This window comes from Lepus europaeus, chromosome 7, assembly GCF_033115175.1.
Source record: "Lepus europaeus isolate LE1 chromosome 7, mLepTim1.pri, whole genome shotgun sequence".
Classification (NCBI taxonomy): Eukaryota; Metazoa; Chordata; class Mammalia; order Lagomorpha; family Leporidae; genus Lepus; species Lepus europaeus.
Window position 1 is genome coordinate 6,837,627 of NC_084833.1, and position 18,247 is coordinate 6,855,873.

The following is an 18,247-nucleotide window of genomic DNA, read 5'->3' on the forward strand; positions in this document are numbered from 1 at the left end:
CTCCCTGTCTCCAGGGGGCAACAGCTGTTCTGGGTCTTCCCATTGACCTTCCTGTGTGTGCGTGTGTGCAGTACATGCATGTTGCATGTGCGCACGCCCACACAGGTGTGTGCATGCCACTGATGTGGGTGCACGCACATGTATGTTGTAGGCACACGTGCATGTATGTTGTGTGTGCATGCCTGCACAGCTGTGTGCATGTTACTGGTGTGTGCACGCACATGCACGTCACATGTACACATGTATGTTGTGTGTACAGACATGCACAGCTGTGTGCATGTCACTGGTGTGTGCACGCACATGTATGTCACATGTACACATGCATGTTGTGTGCGTGTGCAGACACGCACAGCCGTGTCACTGGTGTGTGCGTGCACCGGGATGCACACCTCTACCAGGCCCCTGGGAGCAGCAGTACAGACCCTGGCAGACACAGGGGGGCCTGGCTGTGAGCGCCCTGCTGGGTACCGCCCAGCGCCTGCTGCAGCTCCGTGGCTCCCCACGGGCGGGGCCAGAGAGCCCTGCGTGTTCCTGGCTGATTCGGAGGGACAGGGAATCTCGTCACTGCCCTGGGGGAGTGTCACCGTGGGCCCCGACTGTGAGGCTGGAGGGCAGGCTGGGGGTGTCGTGGCCAGAGCTTGTACCCTGGCTCTGCTCCCTCCCAGCGCTGTGCCGCGGGCAGTTTATTTAAACCTCACTTATCCCATCTATAAAATGGGCCAACACCTGCCTCCCAGGCTCAGGGAAAGACGGAATGAGATGACGCTTTGGGGCACCCAGTGTGGTGTCTGGGCCCCGCAGAGGCTGGGAACTAGCAGCAGCCATCCCACACCCTCAGGCCGGGAGCCCCCGCACACCCCACTCTGCCCACCGGGAGACCCCGCACACCCTGCTCCGCCTGCTAGGAGCCCATCCCTGGACCCTCAGGCCAGGAGCCCCCCGCACACCCGCTCCATCCGCCGGGAGCCCCCACACACCCCGCTCTGTTCAGCCGGGAGACCCCGCACACCCCGCTCCGTCCGCCGGGAGCCCATCCCTGGAGTCCAGGAGGGGAAGGCGGTCACTGGTACTTGGTCTTTACTCAGTTGTCCCAGCAAACCCCCCAGGCTCTGCCTGGGAGCCTGACCCTTGGGACACCCAGGCTGGAGGGTGGGAGGGGTCAGGGCTGGCCCGGCCTGGAAGGGGGGGGGAGTTTGCCACATACAAGGTGGGAGGGGCCCGAGGGGGCGGACCAGGCCACCGGGAGCCTGGGGGGGCCTGGGGGGGGCGGGGGGCTGAGGAGTCGCCCTGTCCTGTAAGCATCAGCTCCAAGCTGGCACAGGTGGTGGGTGGGGCAGTGAGGGGGAGGGGCTTGCCCCTCTCCTCCCTGCAGCCAGGAGGGGCCAGGGGCCGGGGTGAGTTCGGGCCAGGCATGGCAGCCGGCCACTGCCCCTTCCGGGGTGCGGATGATGAGAGAGGGGCAGTCCCGGGAGGGGAACAAGACGCCCGAGACACCCGAGACGCCGGAGACGCCCGAGGGTGGTCCTGGGCCCCTGGAAGGTGAGGCCACTTCTCTAGGGGAGCGGAGCAGCCTCCTCCTGCAGTCCATGGCGCCGGGGGGCTAGAGCCGCGTGCATTTCAGGACAGAGGTCCCCGCCGAGCCCGCGGTGCTGGCCGTGGCCTTCGCCCCCACTCTGTTGGGGAAGACAGGGATGGGTGTGTCTTGGGGTGCAGAGCGACCTTTGGCCTGTGCCTGTCCTAAGGACCTGGGGGTACGACCCCGGCTCCCCGTCTGGGGATTTTGGTGGTAGAGGCCCGGGACCCCCAGCAATGGCCATCACAGTCTGGGGGCTCCCCGCTCACAACCCCCTGGGCCATCTGCAGGTGGACCTGGGGTGAGCTGGACCTCCACTCTCCCGACACGGGGTGCATGGCCGGGCCGCCCTGTCCTGGGAGTCCCCGGCAGGCGCAGTGGTCGGAGCTGCACTCACCGGCCCTGCAGGTCCTGCACGGTGTCGGGCAGCGGCAGGCCCCGCGTCTCGGGCAGCAGCAGCGCCGTCAGGCCGCTCAGCACAGGCACCGTCCCGTACACCAGCAGGGGCAGCGAGGACCCGTGGGTGCCCAGGAGCCGCACCAGGGGCCCCAGGATGGCTCCCCCGCGGGCTGCCATCTGGCCCAAGCCCACGGCCGTCATCCTGACGGGGCAAATGCACCTGTGAGGGTCACTGCGCCACCCACAGCCTTGACCCCCAACCCCCACCTAGCCCAGAGCCCACGTGGAAGGGAGGTGGCCTGCCCCCAGGCCAGGGTTCCCCCTGCCCGGGCCCTGCCTCACCTGAGCACCGTGGGGAAGAGCTCGCCACCATAGATGCTGATGCAGGTGAAGGCGGCCCCCAAGGACCCCAGCCCCACCACGGCCAGCACTGAGCGCACGGCCCCCATCTCTGTGGGAAGACGGGTCAGCCGGGCGGGTGTCGGGTCTGTGGCTAGGGACCCCTAGAGCCAGCCCCGGGGCGTCCCCCGCCCCCGCCGCCCACGGCCCAGTGCTCTGCTCCCCACCGCTCCCCGGAGCCCCTGCTCTGTCGGGGCCCCTGATCCTGCCCCACCCCAGCCCGGAGCGCTGCCCGGAGGCCTGGCCCTGGCGCCCGCTCACCATGGGGCACCAGCGTGTTGGCCAGGACACAGAGGCCGGGCAGCACGAGGGACGCGGCCTGCGAGGGCCGGCGGCCCAGGCGGCTCAGCAGCAGCAGGACCCCGGCCTTGGCCGGCACGTCCACCACGCCGATGAGCACCTGCAGCAGGAAGACGTTGCTGCCCAGGGCCTGCAGGTCCAGCGCCAGCCCATAGAAGGTGAAGCCAAAGGCAAACCTGGGAGGGCGGACGGGGTGTCAGCGGGGAGGGAGGGGCGCTCTTCCCCCAGAGGGCTGGGGGGGGGGCGGGGAGGGCCCGGCGGACGGTGGCTCCCAGGCCCGCTAGCCCTGCCCTTGCCCCCTCCTGCAGGCTGCCCACCCACCCAGCACGAAGCCCGGGATTCCTTCTGCCGGCCTGGGGGGATTCCCCGTTCCCTGCCCCCCATCCCCTGTCCCCTGTCCCCTGTCCCCGTCCCCGAACCCTGACAGATCCAGGGGAGGTGGGCCTCTTGCTGGGGCACTCTCAGCCTGGGCAGGGGGGGGTGGTGGGCGGGGCAGGGGCGGGGCGTCACCAGCACAGCATGGAGATGCAGGTCCTCAGGCGAAGTCCCGGCGTGTGGAGCAGGGTGCCCAGCCGGGCCGGCGCGGGGCCCCCACTCAGCTCCTCCCGCGTGGCTGACAGCAAGACCTGCGGGGCGGGGGCGTTGTTGGCCCGGAAGCACGGGGCAGGCCCTCCTCCCCGAGACCCTCCGGTGGAGGGGACAGGGTCTGGGGGCGCCCGGCCCTGCCTCACCTCCATGGTCAGTGCGCCCCCCGCTGCCGTCTTCCCGTTGATGGCGGCCACCCTCTGCAGCTCCCGCAGGCCGCGGTCCAGCCTGCCCGTGGTGAGGAGCCATCTGGCCGACTCCGGCAGCCACCTGCAGTGAGGGGGCTGTGGGAGGGACCTGGCCTGCACCCGCCTCAGCGCCCCTGTCCCGTCCACCAGGGGGCCCGTCCGGCTTGGGGCAGCCGAGGCCAGTGGGCGTGGGGGGGTCATCCCGCCGCCCCTTCCACAGCTGGCGGCCCCTCTGCCCTTGTCCTCCCTGGAGATGTGGTGGGGTGGCCCTGGGCTCTCACGTTCCTGGGCTGGCAGCCGGGGTGGGGAAGGGAGGAGAAGCTATTACAGAGACCACAAAGGGAACAGTGGCCGGGCCAGCACGGGGCCAGCACAGGAGAGGAGGCCCGCGGGCGGAGCAGAGCGAGCGTGCTGGACCCCTGAGCCGTCGGGGTAGGCTGGGCGCTCTGGCCCCCAGCGCCCCCAGGGAAGGCAGCGTCTCCCCGGCCACCCTGCGTGGGGGGTCTCCGCCTTTGCGGGGGGCGGGGCGCAGCACCCACCAGGAGTACGCGAAGCAGCAGAAGAAGGGCACGGACACGGCCAGCTGCAGCAGCGACCAGTGGCGCACGCCGTAGGCCACGGCGCCCGTCAGCACCTGGCCGATGCTGAAGCCCAGGGAGTTGAGGGTCATCAAGAGGGGCCGGGCCTTGGTCGACGTCCACTCCATCACTGCGGGGGGTGGGGGGACAGAGGGCTGAGCACGGGGCCTCGCGGCATGGGGGCGGGGCAAGGAACATGGGGGCGGGGCTTGGGGCGCGGGGCTCTGGGCACGGGGCGGTGGGCGGGGGCGGAGTATGGGGCGGGAACGGGGCTTGGGGGCGGGGCGCGGGACTCTGGGCACGGGGCAGGGGCAGGGCAAGGAACATGGAGGCGGGGCTCTGGGAACGGGGGCGGGGCTTGGGGCGCGGGGGGCTGGGGGCGGGGCTCGGGGGCGGGGCGCGGGCGCGGGGACCCACGGAGGGTGCCTGTGTTCATCATGACGCCAGCCACGGAGAAGGCGGCCAGGAACCGGAACAGGCAGTACAGGGGGAAGCTGGGCGCGAAGGCAGCGGCCGAGCCCGACACGGCCATCTGAAGGTAGCTCCACGTCAGCACCAGCCGGCGCCCGAACCTGCGGCACACACGCACAGGCACCCGCGGGAGGCCCGGGGCCACCGTGGCCCTGAGCCGGGCGGGTGTCCGGGGCGACCCCCAGGCGGGGCGAGGGCGGGCAGGCTGCAGAAGGGGCTGCGGGGGCTGCGCGCTCCAGGGGGCGGTGGGCGCAGCCGCCGGGAAGCCGCACCCTTAGCTGGGCGCCTGGGCGCCTGGGCGCCTGTCCTGGCTCCGCGGCCGGCCCGGCTCCCTGCCGACGTGCACCCTGGGAGGCAGCGGGTGATGGCTCAGGGACTTGGGTCCCTGCCACCCACGTGGGAGACCTGGATTGAATCCCCAGCTCCTGGCTGTAGCCCGGCCCAGCCGCAGCCCTTGCAGGCATCTAGGGAATGGGCCAGGGAGGGCGGGTGTCTGCCTGTCTCCCTGCCTTTCAAATAGATAAAAATACATCAAGAAAAATAAAAAACGGAAAAGGGGTCCGGGACATGGCCCCACCCACCGTTCCCACCCCGGCCCCGCCCAGCAGGGCCATCGCCTAGGAGTGCCTGGGACCTCCCTGCTCGGGGCGGGGTGGGGCACGCACCTGTCTGAGGTGTGGCCGCACACGGCAGCTCCCACCAGGATCCCAGCGAGGTAGATGGACTGGGCCATGGGCCTCAGGTCCCGGAAGTCGCACACCAGGTCCCACTGTCGGGAGAGGCGCGGGCAGCCGAGCTCAGGGAGCTGTGAGAGCCCGGCGGGAGGGGCCGAGGTGCAGCCACCAGGTGTGGGCAGGGGCCTGGCCACCTCCAGCGCCATGGGCAGGGCCCTGCACACAGTGAGGGCAGCCCCGGGTGTGGCTCGGCCTTGGGAGGAGAATCCTCTGTCCCCTGGCCTAGGCCCCTCAGGGCCCCTATTGCCCAATGGGCCAAGGGTCAGCTCCTCTCGGGGGCCCAGCAGCCCCCCACACTAACCAATCCATCCCAGCGGCGCCCTCCCCCAAAGGTGGCTTCCCTCCCCCTTCCAGGGAGGCAGGTGGGCTTCAGCCAGGGGGAGCCCCGGGGTGGGGTCGCGGAGCACCAAGCCGGGTGGGACTGGCTGGAGCCCGCACAGGCAGCTGCGGGGTCAGGAGCCGCCAGCGCTCTCAGGAGCCTGGAAGCCATCACAGGAGAGGGCCGTGTGGCTGGCGAGAGGCTGAGAGCTGGCCCCAAAGCAGAGGGGGCCCTGGGGAGCAGGGCCCTCCCAGGACTGCCCAGAGCACTGTGACCTATGGCTTCGACCTCCCAGATCCAGGACTTGGCGGGGGGCCTCACCTCGGCCACGATGGTGGAGGCAAAGGTGCTGCGGTCATAGACCCAGCCGTCCACGCACGGCTCCGTGGCTGCCTCGCTCCAGTTGGCGGCCGTGGCGTTGGGGTCCAGGAGCTGCCACTGAGGTTGGCGGAAGCGGCGGCACTGGTGTGGCTGCCGGTCGGGGCCCGGCGGGATGACCACGGCCAGGAGGGCCTCTGGCCGCGGGGCCCCGGTGACGCCGGCCTGGGCCGTGCTGTTGTCCAGGAGGGGCACCCAGCAGCGGTGGCCGGGGACAGCGCCCGAGAAGTTCTCCAGCATGTTCTGGGCCGTGAGCCACGTGATGGGGACCACCAGAGCCATCATCTGCAGTGCCTGGAACCTGCCCAGGCTGCCCACGCGGTCCAGGAGCTCAGCAAATGCCATGGAGGCCGCCTGGGGCGCGCCGGGGCAGGGGAGGGCCCGCTTCACAGAGGTCGGCCCAGGGCTGAGGGGCCGAGGCCGCCTGCTTGCTGCCCCTGCGCTGGCCAGGACTGCGGCCCCCGTGGTCCCGCAGCGGGGAGCATGTCAGGTGCCGCTGGCCTCGCTCGCTCCGGGCCGGCGCTCTGCAGGCATCCCTCACTCGGGGCGGCTCCAGATGGGATCCGAGGCCCCTGACATCTGCCCACGGGGCAGCCTGGAGACCCGAGTCACCCCCGGCTGGAATTAAAGTGTGACCAGGCGACACCGCACAGTGTTCAGTAACATTTCCCAGTCAAAGTTTAACTGGGCCCCTGGGGGTGGAGACGCAATGGCTCAGGAAGTCCCCCGCCCTGTGCGGGCCGAGGGCCGGGGCCGGGGCCTGGGGGCCGGCCTGGCTCCTGTAGGCTCTGGCGGGAGCAAAGCCTCGTGCTTCAGGACAGACGTGCACGTGTGTGTGTGTGTACACGTGTGCGGTGTGCACGTGCGTGTGCCATGCATGTGTGCATAGACATGTGTGTGCACATGGCCTGCGTCGCCCCAGCCTCTCTTTCCCTCTCTCTCTCCCCTCCCTCCACCTCTGTCACTGCTTTTCAAATAGGTAGGTAATTTTTTCCCGACCCTACTTAGAAGCCAGGCACCCAGCATCCTCCATCTGGACACACCCGGCCCGCGCTGCAGGTGCCTCCTCCGGGGGACCCCCTTGCCCGTCATCCGCGGACCCCATCTCTGGTGTCCGGTCTGGCTGGTTTGATTTCCCTTCTCAAGTCTCTTTGGACTCTGACGCCGACTTAGACCACAGCCGGGGGCTCCGTGAGGACTTGCTGAAGTGCGTGGTTGGTTTTTAAACAACTGTTCTTTCTCTGGCTATAAAATTAACTGGCATACCTCTCCCCCGAGCCCCACAGCAAAACTCTAGAGGCCCAGACTCACCGGCTGTGGCCACGCCGTCTCCTTCCGGGTATAAATTCATTCAGGGTGCTTTGGGGAGGGGGATGTTCGGCTCCATCGGCCTGAATTGCCGAACATGTGTAGTGTTTCCTTCTGCGATGTTTTGACCAGCGATTTTAACCTGTTAACATTTATTTTATTTTTTTTTATTTATTTTTTTTTATTTTTTTTTTATTTTATTGACAGGCAGAGTGGACAGTGAGAGAGAGACAGAGAGAAAGATCTTCCTTTTGCCGTTGGTTCACCCTCCAATGGCCGCCGCGGTAGCGCGCTGCGGCCGGCGCACCGCGCTGTTCCGATGGCAGGAGCCAGGTGCTTATCCTGGTCTCCCATGGGGTGCAGAGCCCAAACACTTGGGCCATCCTCCACTGCACTCCCTGGCCACAGCAGAGAGCTGGCCTGGAAGAGGGGCAACCGGGACAGGATCGGTGCCCCGACCGGGACTAGAACCCGGTGTGCCGGCGCCGCAAGGCGGAGGATTAGCCTGTTGAGCCACGGCGCCGGCCTGTTAACATTTATTGTGGTCGCTCACACCGTGTGTGGACTCACGCATGCCCACCGTGTGGTCCCTTTAAATCTTTGCTTCCTTCTGAATTTATTGAGTTTCCTTGTCCTGTCTTTCTAGTCTCTTGGTTTGGCAGCCATAGATTTTATTTCTGCTATCCTTGCGTTTCAGACCATCTCCTCTCTGTCTTTGTTTAAAAATATTTAGTTATGTATTTGAGAGGCAGAGTTAGAGAGAGAGAGAGAGAGAGAGGGAGAAAGTCTTACATCCGCTGGTTCACTCCCCAGATGGCCACAACAGCCAAAGCTGGGCTGATCTGAAGCCCAGGAGCCAGGAGCTTCTCCTGGTCTCCCACGTGGGTGCAGGGGCCCAAGCACTTGGGCCATCCTCCACTGCTTTCCCAGGCCACAGCAGAGAGCTGGATCAGAAGAGGAGCAGCCGGGACTCAAACTGGCACCCATATGGGATGCCGGCACTGCAGGCCGTGGCTTTACCCGCTACACCACAGCGCCGGCCCCAGTCAAGGACATTTTAATTTCAGAATTTATAACTTGCAAACCAGGACTTGGTTCTTCTGTAACGGCCTGTTCTCGTTTCCGAATTTCTGTGTCTGTTTCGAGGATGGCTCATCTCCGTCTTCCTCCTAGAGGACACCCAGTAGGCTCCGTCAGCAGGGCGAGCCTCTGTGGGGAAGATCTTACTGCTTGTTGGCAACGCACCTTCCGCTGCCCTTATCCCACGCCCTTGCGTCATGGCCTGAAGATGTGCAAGTGGGAAGCAGACACGTACGGATGCTACAGGAGTCGTGATCGCCATGAGGAAAAACAAGGCAGCAAACGGGGGCAGGGGGCTATGGGGCAGCCAGGGACGGCTTCTTCGTGGAGGTGACACTGGAAGAGCATGAGCCAAGGTCCTGGGGTAGGAATCTTCACGTGTGCTCAGGGGCTGGTAAGGAGACCGGCGTGGCTGGGGCAGAGAGACGGGGACAGCAGAGCCTCTGCGGGCCAGAACCTGTAGAGTCTTTTAGGGTTGGGAGAGAAGCACATCCTATTTGATGCAATTAAATTTTTCTTTATTTATTTGAGAGGCAAAGAGAGATACAGAGAGCTCCCATCTGCTGAGCTCTCTCTCTCCAAATGCCGGGTGCGGCCAGAAGCTGGGAACGCCCAGGTGTCCCCCGTGGGCGGCAGGAACCCAACTACTCGAGCCACACTGCCGCCTCCCAGGGTGCGCGTCAGCAGGAAGCGAAGGTGGGCCTGAACCCAGGCACGGCCAGGTGGGCTGTGGGTGTCCCAGCTGGTGACCTAACCACTAGGCCAAATGATCGCCGTGGCGGCCGGGTGGGGAGCGGGCAGAAGAGCAGGCAGTGGTGGGGACCCCGCGTGAGCGGCAGGCAGGGTCGGGGGAGCTCCTTCCACTGAGAGCCGCTTGGGCTGGGGGCGGGGCAAGGGGAGGAGCCCAAGCCATCCACTGGGGCGGGGCCTGGAGAGGCCAGCGGGGAGCAGGAGTCCTTTGGCTCCCGAGGGACGTGGCTGTCAGGGGTCCAGGTGGTGGCACCAGGAGCGACCACGAGCGAATGACCAGGGCACGCAGGGGACACACTCGCCTGGGAGTGACCTTGCAGGGCCAGAGCCGGGGCTCGGCCGTGGAGGCCAAAGCGGAGGGGGTGCACAGAACCAGGGTGGCCTGAAGCCCCCACAGCTGGAGGGGAAAGCCTCCCGTGGGTCCGGGCACGGCTAGGGTGCGGGCAGCGCCGGCTCCTCCGCGGGCTGGGGCGCGGCTGGGAGTGGTGGGGACTTGGACAGGCGCTGGGCTTGGCTTGGAATAGACAGTGTGGAGCTGGCTGCCGGAATACACAGACCCTGAGGGCTAGCACCTCGAGCACAACTAATGGTCATTTCCTTTCTTAAAAGATTCGTTTATTTATTTATTCCAGAGAGAGAAGAGAGAGAGAGGGAGGGAGAGAGAGGTCTTCTATCCGCTGGTTCACTCCCCAAATGGCTGGAATGACCGAGCTGGGCCAGGCCAAAGCCAGGAGCCAGGAGCTTCTTCCAGGTCCCCACGTGGTGCAGGGCCCCAGGTCTTGGGCCATCTTCCGACGCTTTCCCAGCTGAATTAGCAGGGAGCTGGATCGGAAGTGGAGCAGCCGGGATGCCGGCATGAAGGCGGGGCTTTACCCCCTGTGCCGCAATGCCGGCCTCCACGTTTGGTTTTTGTGCAAAATCCTACATGGCTGTCACCCGCCATCACCATCAGCTGACAGCCCTCCCTCAAGAGGCATCTGGGACCGTGGCCTCTTCCCTCCTGTGGCTCTGCACCCGCCCAGGCCGCGGTGCCCTGTGCATGAAGGCAAAACCAGGGGGGAGGGTGGCGAGTCCACCTGCCTCGGGCGGAAGTGCCGCGCTGTGAGCCTGTTCGCTCTCACTGCTGAGAACTTAGTCCCGGCGTGGTGGGAAGGCAGCTCCTGGCCGCAGCTCTAGGAGGGGGACAGGACCCCGGTGCAGTGGAAGCGGGGCCAGGGGTGGCCCCTGGGGTCTCTGATCAGGTGTTGTGAGTGAGACCAGTGGGGAGGCCTAGGTGTGTCCTGACCACTGCGCGGGGGGGGGTGTCTCGGAGGGGGGACAGGAAGTGGGCAGAGCAGGGTTTTACAGGCGAGGGGGAGCTGGGAGGCGGGCAGTTGTCAGTCTGGCCAAGACTGTGGGGTGAGCAGAGGGTGGAAGACGAGGTTTTGGGAGGAAGGAAGGTCACGGATGGGAGGAGAGGAACCGGTGAAGGGAGACCAGCCCGCCCCAGCCAGCCTGCTGGAACCCAGACCCCGTTCTGCAGCGACGGCAGGTTGTGGGCAGCGGGCGTGGCCACTGTTGGTCAGCGTGGATTTTTTTTTTTTTTTTTTTGACCTGGGATGCACCGCGGGCGTCTTTCTGGCCGGAAGCTGCAGCAGGTTTTCTGCGGTTCCGTGATGCCCTGCGGTGCCAGCAGCTGCCTCTGGTCTCGGGCCAGCCAGGAAAAAGGGCAGGCGGGAGCTGACTGCCGGTGACTCAGCACAGCCGTGCCCTAGCCAGGCTGTGAATCCAGGCAGGCGGCTGGAGGAGGCAGCTCCTAGAGCCTGGAGGGTTTGCTCGGTGCCCGCCGGGGCTCTGCACCCCTGAGCTCTCTCCCTGGGGGCTGGGTTCTTTGTGATGGAACCGTTCTCCCAGCAGGAAGGCCTGGGTTGGGCCTTTTTGGGGACTCTGCCAGCCTCCAGATGGTCACTCTTTGCTGGAGCCTGGGCTGGCTGCCCAGCACTCCAAGGAGAAGCCCAAGCGCCCCGGAACGCTCTTACCCCTTTGCTGCCTGCTTGCCTGGTGCCAAGCTCTTCTTGAACACGCCCTCTGCCCATCCCCCTCCGGGCCCCTCCCCCCTGCCTGAATGCCCTGTGCCCATCCCCCCAGGCCAAACCCACCCCTCGCTCACATCCTCCGCTCCGGTCCCTGAGCGCCCGCGGCAGGTCCCGGCCCTCTGCAGGCGCCCATGCAGGTAGCTGCGGGTTCCGTAACCCCAGGTCCCGGGCACAGGCCATGGCCCGCAGACCCCGGCAGAGGCAGGCCTTAGCTTCGGAGTGAGCCCAGCCTTGCTGTGGGCGGGCGCAGTGCCCCCCGCCTTGAGGACAAGACGGCCTGGTCCTTGGGGGTCCTCACTCTCTCTAGCCTCCGGGCGAGCACAGCGGGAGCCGCAGCCCGTGTGGCGCCCATGCGGCGCCCATGCTCCGGCTGCCTCCCCGGAGCCCCTGCTGTCCGCTCGCCTGGGTGCTGCTGCCTCACCCTCCCCGAAGCCTGGACCCGCTTTCTGAAGGCCGCGTGGACTCTGCTCCTGTCACTGCCACCTGTCCCTGCTCTGAGCTGGGCTGGCTACAACGCGGAGCCCCCCAGGGCAGCTGAGAAGGGCTGGGTGCTGATGAGGGGGGTGGAGGTGTGGAGGTGGGGAGGTGGTGGAGGTGGTGATGGTGATGATGGTGGTGGTGATGGTGGTGGTAGTGATAGAGGTGGTGATGGTGGAGGTGGAGGTGGTGGTGATGGTGGTGATGGTGGTGGTGGTTATGATGGTGGTGGTGGTGATAGAGGTGGTGGTGATGGTGATGGTGGTGATGGTGAAGGTGGTGGTGGTGGAGGTGGTGATGGTGGAGGTGATGGTGGTGGTGGTGGTGGTGGTGGAGGTGGTGGTGATAGTGGAGGTGGAGGTGGTGGTGATGGTGGTGATGGTGGTGGTGGTTATAATGATGGTGATGATGGTGGTGGTAGTGATAGAGGTGGTGATGGTGGTGGTGATGATGGTGGTGGTAGTGATGGTGGAGGTGATGGTGGTGGTGGAGGTGGTGGTGATGGTGGTGATGGTGGAGGTGGTGGTAGTGGTGATGGTGGTGGTGATGGTGGAGGTGATGGTGGAGGTGATGGAGGTGATGGTGGTGATGGTGGTGGTGCAGGTGGTGGTAATGGTGATGGTGATAATTATGGTGATGGTGATGGAGGTGATGGTGGTGATGGTGGTGGTAATGGTGATGGTGATAATGATGGTGATGGTGGTGGTAGTGATAGAGGTGGTGGTGGTGGTGGTGATGATGGTAATTTTGGTGGTGGTGATGGTGATGGTCACTGAGTCTTCCCTGTGTGTTGGCCACCAGAGTCCTTTTCTTTCTTTTTTTTTTTTTAAAGATTTATTCATTTATTTGAAAGTCAGAGTTACACAGAGAGAGGAGAGGTAGAGAGAGAGAGGTCTTCCGTCCGATGGTTCACTCCCCAGTTGGCCGCAATGGCCAGAGCTGCGCCGATCCAAAGCCAGGATCCTCCAGGTCTCCCACACGGGTACAGGGGCCCAAGGATTTAGGCCATCTTCTTTCCCAGGCCATAGCTGGATCAGAAGTGGAGCAGCTGGGTCTCGAACCAGCGCCCATATGGGATGCCGGTGCTTCAGGCCAGGGCGTTAACCCTCTGTGCCACAGCACCTGGCCCCAGAGTCCTTTTCTTGTCTCACTCACGGCACCCTTCCAGCAGGCCTCCTCATTAGAGACCCAGCCTCACACCCGTACACCCTGACACCCACCCGTACACCCTGACACCCTCACACCCACCTGTACACCCTCACACCCTCACACCCACCTGTACACCCTCACACCCTCACACCCTTGCACCCACTCTTACACACGTGGAGCAGGCTCAGCAAGCTGACCCCAGGCCACCAGTTGCTCTGAGGCCGAGTCGGGACCCCGGCCGAGCTTTGTCTGGGGGCTCGGGTGCCTGGGAGCCCCTGGGAGCCGCCTGTGGGCGCCTGTACCTCACATCCTGCCCCCCTGTCCTCTGCAGTGAGGTCCCCCGTGTCCTCTCTAACCCAGCCCCAGGCAAGGGGGGTTCCTCTGGACCCAGCACCTCCCCAAGGACCCCCAGATCAATCATCGTCCTGGTGCCTGCCCGGGACGTGTCCCTCTCTCCCCCTGCTACTGGCCCCCCTTTTGACCCAGGCCCCACGCTAGTTGCACGTCTGTGTCACCCAGAGGCCCAGAGAGAGGTGTCCCCAGCCGGGGACAGCCTTTCCACGGCCCTCGTCCCCGCTGCTGCCGCTGTCCGGCGCGAGGCCCCTCTCGGCCTCCAGGGTCGCTGAGTCACCAGGACCCTCTTCCTGCCCCGTCGTCATTCCGGGCACTCAGCTGGGCCCTGGGGGCAGGCGGTGGCCGGGCAGATGGGGGAGGGGCCGTCGGCTGGGCGCCAGCTCAGATGGAGACCAGGGTTGGGGCGGGGTGCATGCGCCTGTGGGTTTGATGGGCCCCCTCGTGGGCGCTGCCCTGACCAGAGGCCCACGCTGAGCACAGACCCCGCGCCCCCTCCCGTGAGCCCCGGCCCAAGGGGCTGCTGGGCCCCGCTAAGTGGGTCAAGGAGAGCGGCCGGCCGGCCCTGCTCCCCTCCCGCCCCTGTGCCCTGCGGCTCCTGGAGCCTGGCCTGGCCGCTCGGAAGGGACTTCGCTCTCCTGGCTGTGTCAAAAAGATATTTCATGTTAAAATTCAACGGAGGAACGGGGACCAGCGGCCGGCCGGCTTCTCAGGAGGGGAGTGGCGCGAGCAGGTTGAGCTTTGCCCGTACTGGATGCTGGCGGGGTCTGGCCTGCAGCCGGCCGCGGCCAGCGGGGGTGTCAGGGCGGGGGGTGAAGGCCGCCCCACAGCCTCCACACCCCCTTCCTGGGGTCTGGCCCAGTGCCGCTCCCAGGGTTGTCACTGGGCCATGTTGCAAGCCGGTTCCTTAGGGACCCAGGTCTCCAGCTGACTTGGGAGCTGCAGCCCGGGTTAAGAGGGGCGGGCCTGAGTGAGGGCTGGGACCAGAGGGCCGGACATGGCTCTCGGCCATCTCTCCCATCTCCCTGGCACACACACGGCGGGCTTGTGAGCGCCGGCCTTCTGCTCTGCTTCTGTGCCTGGAGGAGGTGCATGGACTGAGACTGCAATCCCACAATCCCACGCATGCTCCCAGGACAAGAGGACAGTGTGGCCTGGTGGTTATACACACAGACTCTGGTGTTAGGCTGCCTGGGTTTCAATTCCTGTTCCGCCTATGCTGTGTGGCCTTGGGGAAGTCCCTCGCCCTCTCTGTGTGATAGAAGTGATAAGGGAGAGACAGAGAGAGAGGTTTTCCATCCGCTGGTTCACTCCCCAGATGACCTCAATGGCCGGAGCTGGGCCAGTCTGAAGCCAGGAGCCAGGAGCTTCTTCCAGGTCTCCCACACTGGTGCAGGGGCCCAAGGACTTGGACCATCTTCTACTGCTTTCCCAGACCACAGCAGCGAGCTGGATTGGAAGAGGAGCAGCCGGGACTAGAACCAGTGCCCACATGGGATGCCAGCGCCACAGGCGGAGGATTAACCAAGTGAGCCATGGCGCTGTCTCCGCAGCCCCCAGAAGTTTAACCTGAGCCAGGCTCTGGGGGAGCGGGGCTAGACGTGGGGTCCGACCATGCAGGACCCAACCACAGGCTGCACAGTGAGGCCGGCACCCATGGAGGTGGAAATGGGCCCCATCTGCCCATGTGGCTTCCATGCGCCGGCGGCTCCAGCAGAGACCCTTGGTTTTCTAGAAAGAGCCCCTGCGTTGCAGGTGCCAGGGGAGCCGCTCACCCCCTCACCCCCAATTCGGGCAACACCCAGGAAGGTCTGGAGGTGAAGGCGAGGGTGGGTGTGGCCTCAGCTCTCCCGATGCCTCCACCCACCCCCTCGCCGCCCAGCAGGGACTCTGTCCGGGGCGGGTCATATCCTGGAAGCATGGCTGTCAGTCACTGGCCTCCACGCACACAGATGCACACGGCGCATGCGCAGGTGCACCTGTGTGGGCACACACGCGCGCTCGTGCACCACCTGCCCCAGTCCTCCCTCGGGCGCACGGCCCTGGGCTGTGCAGCAGCCAGGCCTGGAAGCAGAGGCCATACCCTGCCTGATGCGTGCCGGTCCCCGACTGTGCCCACGGCCCCGGGCCTTCCCCGGGCAGCCCCCGCTTTTGCTGTCATGGCCTGGTGTCCCTGGTGCCTGTCACCCTCTGTGGCACAGCTGGGGCTGCTCCCGCCCCGCCCCCAGAGGAATTCGGTTCTCAGCGGTTAAGACCTACAGATGCTGGTCGGTGCCGCGGCTCACTAGGCTAATCCTCCGCCTGTGGTGCCGGCACACCGGGTTCTAGTCCCGGTCGGGGCACTGGATTCTGTCCCGGTTGCCCCTCTTCCAGGCCAGCTCTCTGCTGTGGCCCGGGAAGGCAGTGGAGGATGGCCCAAGTGCTTGGGCCCTGCACCCACATGGGAGACAAGGAGAAGCACCTGGCTCCTGGCTTCGGATCAGCGCGGTGCGCCAGCCATGGCGGCCATTGGAGGGTGAACCAACGGCAAAGGAAGACCTTTCTCTCTGTCTATCTCTCTCTCACTGTCCACTCTGCCTGTCAAAAAAAAAAAAAAAAAAAAAAAGACCTGCAGATGCTGACAGTGGCTGGTGGCCAGAGCAGCCACCCCCCTGGGGCCGGCCACGCCCCTCACCCGGACCAAGGGGAGGAGGTGGGGGGGGGGCAGAAACCCTACCACCTGCTGCCTCCAGGGTGGGGGGTGTGCTGAGCACAAAGTGGCACCAATCCCGAGCACTGCCATGTGGGGTGGGGGCCCCGCCCCGCACAGCGTCTGAGCCACTAAGGCAAACGCCTGCACCCTACTGAGCCAGGCCCCAGCAGAGCCCTGGGGACCCCGGGGGACCATTCCCGCCTGCTGGTGGTGCTGGGCGGCGGGGAGCCGAGGGCCGCACTGCGCAGGCCGGGCAGCAGGCTCCGCGGATCCAGAGGCCGGGTGTGGACACCCAGGGGTGGGGGGCCTCACAAGGAACGAACCCAGAGGTGCAGGGGGAGGCGGGACTTGGCCTGGGTTTCCCGCCTCTGCTGTGCAGGGGCCACCAGGTCACTGCTGGCGTGGGTGTGACCTGCTGTGCCGGGCCCGTCCCCAGGTGCCCTGGCCAGGGTGTCCTCCCGCGGCACGACTGCAAGAGGCGCGTGTCTGACACGCTTGGGGCGGCCCAGAGGCTGGGTTTTAAGGGAGCACCACTGGCAATGTCCCGGATTGCACTCTGCACTGCCCCCTGGAGGTTGAACCTTGTACTACCCCTGCAGATCGAGCCCTACACTGCCCCCAGGAGGCCGAGCCCTGCACTGCCCCCTGCAGGAGACTGCTACTAGCGAACACCAGACTTTACTCAAACTTCGTGCATCTTCCCGGTGGTCTTTTGCTTCCCGGATTCAACCTAGGGCACGGCGCTGCAATTCTGCACTAAGCCTCCTTGAGCCCGTGGAAGTCTCTCCATCTGTCCTCATCACAAACTGGACAGGCTTTTTAAAAAAAGATTTTAATTACCTAATTGATTTAAAAACAGAGTGTCAGGGAAAGACAGAGAGAGAGAGACAGAGATCTTCCACCTGCTGGTCACTCTGCAAATGGCCGCAACAGCCAGGGCTGGGCCAGGCTGAAGCCAGAAGCCAGGAGCTCCATCTGGGGCTCCCACGCGGGTGCAGGGGCCCGCGTGCTTGCCATCACCCATGCCTTCGCAAATGCATCAACAGGGAGCTGGGAGCTGGATTGGGAGAGGAGCAGCCAGGGCTCAAGCCACACTCCGAGAGGGGGCGCCGGCTCTGCAAGTGGCAGTTAACCCCTGCCGCACCACAGCGCCAAGCCCGCAACCTGGAGCAGTGGGCAGTGTTGGGTAGAAAGGGCCTCGCTCTGGGGTTGTGTGACGTCTCCCTCACGCGTAGCTGGGGGGCTGGGGGTTTCCAGTAGAAGACCGGCCCCCGGGCCCTCGTCAGCCATCAGATCCGGGTGCCTGGGCAGGCACCGCCAGGCATGTGGGGGAGGGGGGTGTCTGCCAGGTTTCCCGAGGGCTTTGACAGAAGCCGGCACGTGCACCATGCCTGCCCCCTCCCCCCAGCAGCTGACCGTGGCTGGCAGGAAGGCACACGCAGCCCAGCTGCCAGCCCCGCTCTAAGTCCCCGGCCAGACCCAAGTGGTCCAGCGCAGGGCAGCCCACTGCTTCCTCGTCTGCCCCCTCCCCACTCTTTGCTCGCCCCCTCCTCTCCCCACCCCCCTCCCTCGGAGCCTCCCCCACGCGCCCGGCCCCTCCAGTCCCTGCACCCCAGGAGCTACATCTGGAGGCAGCACTTGACCTGTGGGCCCTCATCCGCCTCCCGCAGAGCCACGGCCGCTCAGACGGAGGTGAAGGAAGGGGGTCGTAGGAGACCCAGGGACCCCACCCACGCAGCTTACTGTCCAGGGACATCCGGGGGCATTGCGAACAGCTCTTGGAAAAGTAGTACTAAAATATATGCTCAGGGCCGGCGCCGCGGCTCAATAGGCTAATCCTCCGCCTGCGGCACCGGCACACTGGGTTCTAGTCCCGGTCAGGGCGCTGGATTCTGTCCTGGTTGCCCCTCTTCCAGGCCAGCTCTCTGCTGTGGCCCGGGAGTGCAGTGGAGGATGGCACAAATGCTTGGGCCTTGTATCCCATGGGAGACCAGGAGAAGCGCCTGGCTCCTGTCTTCGGATCAGTTGGTGCGCTGGCCGCAGTGCGCCAGCTGCGGCGGCCATTGGAGGGTGAACCAACGGCAAAGGAAGACCTTTCTCTCTTTCACTGTCCACTCTGCCTGTCAAAAAAAAAAAAAATATGCTCAGGGGCTGGCGCTGTGGCGTAGTGGGTTAAGCTGCCACCTGCAGTGCCGGCATCCCACATGGGCGCCCATTCAAGGCCAGGCTGCTCCGCTTCCGATCCAGCTCTCTGCTATGGCCTGGGAAGGCAGTGGAGGATGACCCAAGTCCTTCAGTCCCTGCACCTGTGGGAGGCCTGGAAGAAGCTCCTGGCTCCTGGCTTCTGTTTGGTTCAGCTCCAGCCGTTGCAGCCAGCTGGGGAGTGAACCACTGGATGGAAGACCACCCCCCCTCCCTCTCTCTCTCTGCCTCTCCTTCCC

At 65.4% G+C, this 18,247-nt stretch overlaps 1 protein-coding gene across 1 annotated transcript; it reads right to left on the minus strand.

Annotated features, from left to right (window-relative positions):
* Window positions 1-1,600: 1,600 nt before the first annotated feature.
* Window positions 1,601-6,269, minus strand: SLC22A12 (solute carrier family 22 member 12). The gene is made up of 10 exons (XM_062196399.1): window positions 5,868-6,269; window positions 5,159-5,262; window positions 4,440-4,594; window positions 3,984-4,152; window positions 3,403-3,526; window positions 3,182-3,297; window positions 2,633-2,847; window positions 2,315-2,423; window positions 1,971-2,174; window positions 1,601-1,673 (listed from the first exon to the last, which is right to left on the minus strand). The coding sequence occupies exons 1-10, from the start codon at window positions 6,267-6,269 to the stop codon at window positions 1,601-1,603; spliced, it is 1,671 nt and encodes a 556-aa protein (XP_062052383.1).
* Window positions 6,270-18,247: the final 11,978 nt, after the last annotated feature.

What these genes read in the sequence shown, in the direction of transcription:
- SLC22A12 (XM_062196399.1), bottom strand. Translation starts at nt 6,269, where the DNA reads ATGGCATTTGCTGAGCTCCTGGACCGCGTGGGCAGCCTGGGCAGGTTC. An exon ending in GGGGCGCACTGACCATGGAG is followed by an intron (nt 3,298 to 3,402) that starts GTGAGGCAGGGC and finishes CCCGCCCCGCAG; the next exon opens with GTCTTGCTGTCAGCCACGCG. An exon ending in CAACACGCTGGTGCCCCATG is followed by an intron (nt 2,424 to 2,632) that starts GTGAGCGGGCGC and finishes GTCTTCCCACAG; the next exon opens with AGATGGGGGCCGTGCGCTCA.